Here is a 6755-nt window from a genome sequence, read left to right as displayed (position 1 = left end):
GACTTCAATGCTAGGGCACTTGAATGGGGCATGCCTCACACAGATTCCAGAGGGAAACGAATTCTGGAAATGGCGGCGAGAACAGGACTGGTAGTTCTAAACACCGGATCCACCCCAACGTTCCGGCGCCCGGGCTGCGAAGGAAGCATTCCAGACGTAACCTTCGCGTCGGAATCGCTGGTGTCGCTGGTGGGCGGGTGGCGAGTTCTGGAAGACTTCTCCGCAAGTGACCACCAATACGTTGCTTTCGAAGTGGTGGACGCAAACTCTCGGTGTGCGCCACCCCAGCGATCTACATGTCTATGAAACGTCGCGAAGGTGAACACCGGGAAGTTTGTCGAAAGTCTGGGAGCGGGTGGGGCCACGCTGGAGGGTACTCCTGGGGGCGGTGGCGCCGCAGCTGACACTGTCGTAAATTCAGTTATGAACCTGATAACGACGGTCTGCGGAGCCTCCATGCCCAGAAAGACATCGAGGCGCGGCAAACCTTCCATGTATTGGTGGACAGTTGAAATCGCAGAGCTCCGGAAGGAGTGTCACAGGCTCCGCCGCTTAACACAACGTCTAGGCGACCGGGAGGAGGCATGTACCATAATGATGGAGTACAAATCAGCCAAAAGGAGACTCCGCAGCGCAATAAACAAGAGCAAAGCTCGCTGCTGGCAAGATCTGGTCGACGAGGTGAATGGGGATCCGTGGGGACTCGGTTACAAACTGGTAACCCGAAAAATCGGGGCTCTGCGGAAACCCTGTTCACTTAAGGCCGAGCCGATGGACCGCATTGTGTTGGCACTCTTCCCTGCCCACCCCGTATGGGATGGTGACGTCGGTGCGGAGAGCGCAGAGGACTGTCCACTTTTCTCTATAAAAGAGTTGGAACAGGCAGTCCTCTCTATAATAAACAAGAAGGCGCCAGGACCCGGTGGTATTCTAGCAGAGGTATACAAACTGGTATTCCGCGCATTCAACGCTTGCCTGAAGAAGGGCATTTCCCCTGCTCGTTGGAAAGTTGCGAGGCTTGCGCTGATCCCTAAAGGGAAAGGCGATCCCGAACTGCCGTCTTCATACCGCCCACTATGTATGCTTGATCCTGCTGGGAAAGTGCTCGAAAAGCTCATCAGAAGTAGACTCGTTGAAGCGATACGCGCTGCCGGAGATTTATCTCCCCGGCAGTTTGGTTTTAGGGCAGGGAGATCGACAATTGATGCTGTCATGCAGGTCGTGGACGCCGTTTGACGAGCAGAGGCACATAGCCGCCGAACTCGACGGATGGTGCTCCTCGTAACGCTTGACGTCAGAAACGCCTTCAATTCCGTAAGATGGAAAGACATTCTAGGCACACTAGACAATACCTTCAACGTGCCGAACTATCTCTTACGGATTTTGAGGGACTATCTGAAGAACCGCTCCCTGCTCTATGAAACACTAGAGGGTCAAAGGTGGATGGAGGTCACGTCGGGGGTAGCACAGGGATCCATCCTAGGGCCGGACCTCTGGAACGCTACCTATGATAGTCTGCTTAAACTAGACATGCCAGAGGAGTCGCGCCTGGTCGGCTACGCAGATGATGTCGCAGCGCTTGTTGCTAGACGCACTGTCGAACAGGCGCAAAGTAGACTCGGCATATTGATGCGACAGGTAAGCGGATGGATGACTACTCATGGTTTCAACCTTGCACTGGAAAAAACCGAAGTAGTCATCCTGACTAAGAAGAGAATTCCGACCCTGCGTCCCATATCGTTCGGCGAGTCGATAATCGAGTCAAAATCAGTGGTAAAGTACCTCGGGTTGACTCTTGACTCAAAGATGAGCTTTTCTGAGCAAATCCAAGCAGCAGCGAACAAGGCTGCGACTGGAGTTTCGGCGCTAAGTAGGCTAATGGAAAACATTGGGGGTTCTACGTCTAGTAGGCGACGTCTCCTGATGAGCTCAACGCTGTCTGCCCTGCTCTACGGCGCAGAGGTATGGGCTGGCGCTCTTAACAAGGAGGTATATCGTAGACGCCTCGCGCAAGTACAGAGACGGGGAGCTTTACGGGTGGCGTCTGCGTACCGCACAGTCTCTGAACCGGCCGTGATGGTGATCCCGGGAGTTATCCCCGTTGCCCTTCTTGCTAGGGTGCGTCAGGCCATATACAAGCGCAAGGGAGATGAGCCAAGGGAGGTGGTTGCTCGCGAAGAACGGCAACACACTCTAGACGAGTGGCAGCTCTCTTGGCAAAATGAAGCTAGAGGCAGACGGACTGTGCGGCTCATCGGCAACTTAGGTGCGTGGCTGAATCGGAAGCATGGTGAGACTGACTATTTCCTTACCCAATTTTTAAGTGGGCATGGAGGTTTTCAGTCTTACCTGCACAAGATTGGAAAGGCGCGTTCTCCGGATTGTGTGTTTTGCAATGGAGTTGTGAGCAACGCCCACCACTCTTTTTTTTCTTGTGGAAGGTGGGATGAAATATTGTCGAAGAGATGCTGAGGACTGCTGACAGGTGGAACCGTGTTGCCCATTACGTTCGAGCCCTTCTCGTTGCTAAGAAGATAGAACTCGACCGGTGGAGGAGCCGGATGACAGGGGGTTCCTTGAACTGACAGTTCTCTTCCTCCTCTTCCTTCCCGTTGGTGAAAGGAATTCCCTGACATGAAGGCTCCGCAAAGCGGGAGAGTTCGGGACTAGCCCGAAGTAATGTGACAAACGGTTCCAGGCTAGCTCTCTGACGATGGGGAGGTGTTTAGTTGGTAGTCCAACGACGTACCGAATCGGGAGTCCAACACTGTGTGCGTAAATGCATTCACCTGCCCTACCCCAAAAAAAAAAAAAGGATGGCGCGCAGGAGCAGTTGCCGCGCCGTACCTGAAAAAGGTATAAATGGTAACCATGGTTAGCACAACCTAGCGCTGAATACCAAGCATTTAGTCTCGGATGATCCTACTATTTAAAAATATATAGGGGCTCTGGCGGTGGTAGCAGGTGATAGGCCAATACGAAAATCCATCGTATTAAACAGACAAGTTTAAAACACACTCTTTGATTTCCTGAACCAGTGGCTATAGTTCACCTTTCTCCTCGTCGTATTTTAACATAGCAACATCAATAATATAAGAGGAACAGTATACGGCAATCAGTTAGAACTTGTCGACTATCGCCAATCACATAATTTCATTATAGGTGGGTAGAAGCTAGGTTGAATTTCTTTGAGAATAATGAAATAACTCTTCACAGAAAGCACTGAAAAGCTAAATTGATGTTGGTCAAAAATCTCATGTCACATTTCTTTCGAAAATTGCTGCATAAACGATCGAACATACAGTTTCCGCTAGGGTGGAATTTCTTAATTATAGTAATAAACCAAGGAATTTACGGTAGTCTTTCATTTTATTTGATTTTTTTTATAAAATTCACTGCGATCCGCGAATATAAGTTCCTTTTCCATTCATTCTCTTAAACGGTCGTTTCACCTATTAATGCTGCTTCAGACACGCAACATCATTCATTCAATTTCAATTTTTTGTCCCAGATTGAGTATTTCGATTTTGACACTAAACTGTCAAATATTGTTTTTTTCCTCCTCGCCATCGCGCGATGGTGTGCACTCGTTCCTGTTCGACTCGATTTGAATTGGCCGAGAAAAGTCAGGGCGCTGTGTAACGAGTCGCAAAATTCATTGAATTTGCACGCCTTAGATCGGTTGATTTTCCAGTAGCCGTGAACAATCCAATTCCGCAGCGAGATGACAACGTGCCTGCGGCATTTTTACACTCGCTTCAGTTCATTGAATAGTTTTAATTTGGCTCGACGTAAAATTGCATGTGCCGCGGCCGCTACAGCCGCCGACGAATGGTCGCAGGGGGTGCAGCATTCGGCTCGAAGGTTTGGCCCTGATGTCAGCCGTCGGGGCTGTGAGGTGAGTAGAGGGCGTAGAGAATTTGACCTGCGGGTCGGGTTTCGTTATGTAACGTGCGGCGGCCGGTGTTGAGCTCGCTGCGGCCGAGCGGGATGTCAACATAACCTTTTGCGATGCAGTAATGCCCGTCGTGCGATTGATTCATGTTTGGGTGTTTTTCCAGGTGAATGAAAGTCGCCCGAGCCTCGATGCTCCCTGGGAGGCGAACCTGAGCCGCAATGCAGACGTTTTGATATTGCCAATGGGAGATGTGAGGCAGCTGGTGATGTCACAATCACAACAACCCCAGAAGGAAGTGCCCGACCAGAGTTCGACAGACGGAAACGACATTCAAAAGGTAATTGCTGCAAATTACTCAGTTCGTGCATGTATAATCTTAACTACGCCCTCCCCAGGTGTCTGCGGACTACCAAAAACCATCACCCAAAAGCACGGATCCGAGGCAGCCGAAACTCGAGCATCTGAACCACGCGTTCGACGTTCTGCAGAACACGCTCCCTAAATTATTCATTCAACCCCTAGATTACTCCATTTACAGCCCAAATTTGATTTTCGAGAATAACATTAGGAACACAAGGACGATGTAAGTACCAGCACTTCTTGGTCTTCCTGTTCTTCTCCAGCCGCTTCGTTTCAGAGGACTTTACCACTACATCAAGCAGATCGCCTTCCTGCGGACAATCGGGCACTTGAAGTACGCGTACGTGCGGTTCGAGATCCTGAAAATGACCAAACACCCAGACGACTTTACAATCAAGATCCGATGGCGTATCAGGGGCATCTCCGGGCTGAAAGTAATGTTTCAGTTCTGGAAATTCAAGCTGTGGAAGTTGAAGGACGCGTTCGAGGAGCAGGAGTCGTAAGTGCATTAGCATTTCAAGCCATAACAGGCATAATTTCGTGCTCTTTTCCGCAGGTGGTACGACGGATTCTCAACATTATATTTAGGAGAAGACGGACTTATTGAGAAGCATATCGTTGACAAGGTAAAACATCCCTTCCTTCGCTCCGTGTCCCGCGACACTCTCAACTTATGCTCTTTTCTTACAGGTCATGCCTGACGAAAACAAGGAGGAAGTGTTGACCCTCAACACGCCCGTCTCACCTAAACTCGCAATGTTCATGGGCGGTCTGTCGGTGTCGGCGGAATTAACGCCATTCGTTTCATGAATCGGCTGCCGTGCAAGCGTTGGAAGTTTCCGCCGCCACTTCAAACAATTGTGATTAATTTATAGAGATTTGTATGTAAATTCAAATGCCCTCGATAGACCAACATAGCTGCAACGGGAACACTGGAAACTGCACAGGCGACGCCACGAAATTTTAGTTGATCACGCCGCGATCATTTGAGCCACAAAAGTTTTCAAAGTCGAGACCCAACCTCGTATCCTATTTTAGTTCTAAATATTTAGTGGCGGAATCGTCCTAAACAATACCGCAGTGCACGCTTAAAATTGCATGTAGGAAGGTGTAGGATTCATCTTGAAATATTTCCCCTGATATGTTGCTCTCCGGCGTCTGTAAATATAATTAATTTAATTGGAGTTGTTGTTGTTATTCAGACAGTGAAAGCATTCCATTATTTGGTAATTTTTAGGAAAAAAAATAATTTGCTCGTGGGAAACCATTGAGGCCGCATTTACGATGCGTATAGTGAAATGTCACTTAGCGCAAAGAACTTAGTGTAAACCGGTTTAGTCGTTTAGCATATGGCAACTCCTATATCATGGATCTAGGACATCATCATCATCTAGGACAATTCGGAGAATCATCCAACTCAAAGCGGTGCAGATACTGCCTGTAGCAACCACCGTGTCCCATAAGCAACCGGGTAATGTGGTAGTTGGTTTCCTCATGTTTCCGCTCAAGCCACACCCTAATGTTGGCAATGAGCCTGTGCGTCCACCGATCCTTCGTAGACTCGTCCCATCTGCATTGCCAGAGATCATGCGACTATGACCTTGCCGCATTTCTACGCTCTGTGTGCCCCTCCATACGTCTTGCATGGTACAGCACACTCATTTCATTCCCCACAATGTCCACAAGGTGCATGCCTGCCACCACCAATACTGCCACATCTGAAGTGGTTCTAAACCGAGTTCACCTGCTTCCAACTCTGAGAATTTGCAAGTGTGTCTGGCTACACAGGTGACGAGTAACGTAGGGTAAATCGCACTACTCCGGCTAGAAGCAACTTCCGACAGTGTTTCGGCCCACCAATACTCAACCATTTTTTTGCAAGCTCCGCAGTGGCATTGGTTGCCTTTTGGCATGCATATTCTAGATGTTCCCTAAAGTTCAATTTGGTACTATCACTCCCAGGTATTTGATAGCCGGCTTCGATACGACCGTATATCCACCGACTTCCACTTTCATGTTATTTTTCCTGCGATTCGTTATTAATACCTCTTTCGTTTTCGCGTCCGCCAAGGTCAGCCCGGCTCTTTATAGCCTGGACTTTACCGTTCTTACTGTTTCCGTCACGTAGCCCTCCACATCTTCTGAGTGGTTTACCGTGAAAATCACAGCTAGGTCATCAGCGAAGCCGACAATCTATGACGGGAAGAGCAAGTACCCCATTATACATTCTTTTGACTGTGCGCCTTTTCAAAAACTTTGTGATGCCGCCAGAGCGCATGGTGTTGATGATGCTTTAATTAAATGGATCCATGCTATGCTAACGCAAAGATTGTTGTTCGCTGAGGTAGGGGTCGATCGCTACCTGACTACAGAAGCGACGAAGGGCTGCCCCCAAGGAGGTGTGCTTTCGCCGCTTCTGTGGAGTATGCTGATCGACTCACTACTATGCGAACTGCAAAATTTGCCAATACACGCTCAAGCTTATGCTGATGACGTG

General features: G+C 49.0%; 1 protein-coding gene across 1 annotated transcript; it reads left to right on the top strand.

Annotated features, from left to right (window-relative positions):
• The first annotated feature begins 3538 nt into the window (after positions 1–3538).
• LOC119657822 (uncharacterized protein C6orf136 homolog) lies at positions 3539–5442 on the top strand. The gene is made up of 6 exons (XM_038064936.1): positions 3539–3898; positions 4062–4235; positions 4294–4481; positions 4536–4757; positions 4815–4884; positions 4949–5442. The coding sequence occupies exons 1-6, from the start codon at positions 3725–3727 to the stop codon at positions 5066–5068; spliced, it is 948 nt and encodes a 315-aa protein (XP_037920864.1). The 5' UTR covers positions 3539–3724; the 3' UTR covers positions 5069–5442.
• The last annotated feature ends 1313 nt before the right edge of the window (positions 5443–6755 follow it).

Source organism: Hermetia illucens, chromosome 5 (genome assembly GCF_905115235.1).
Source record: "Hermetia illucens chromosome 5, iHerIll2.2.curated.20191125, whole genome shotgun sequence".
In the NCBI taxonomy this organism is placed as follows: domain Eukaryota; kingdom Metazoa; phylum Arthropoda; class Insecta; order Diptera; family Stratiomyidae; genus Hermetia; species Hermetia illucens.
The sequence above is the reverse complement of the archived record's forward strand: the minus strand, read 5'-3'. Positions and strand labels throughout refer to the sequence as shown.

Excerpts from the sequence above, each read along its gene's own strand:
- LOC119657822 (XM_038064936.1), top strand. The coding sequence starts at position 3,725 with ATGACAACGTGCCTGCGGCATTTTTACACTCGCTTCAGTTCATTGAAT. Across the intron at positions 4,482-4,535 it reads ATTAGGAACACAAGGACGAT|AGGACTTTACCACTACATCA; the intron begins GTAAGTACCAGC and ends GCTTCGTTTCAG. Across the intron at positions 4,885-4,948 it reads AGAAGCATATCGTTGACAAG|GTCATGCCTGACGAAAACAA; the intron begins GTAAAACATCCC and ends CTTTTCTTACAG.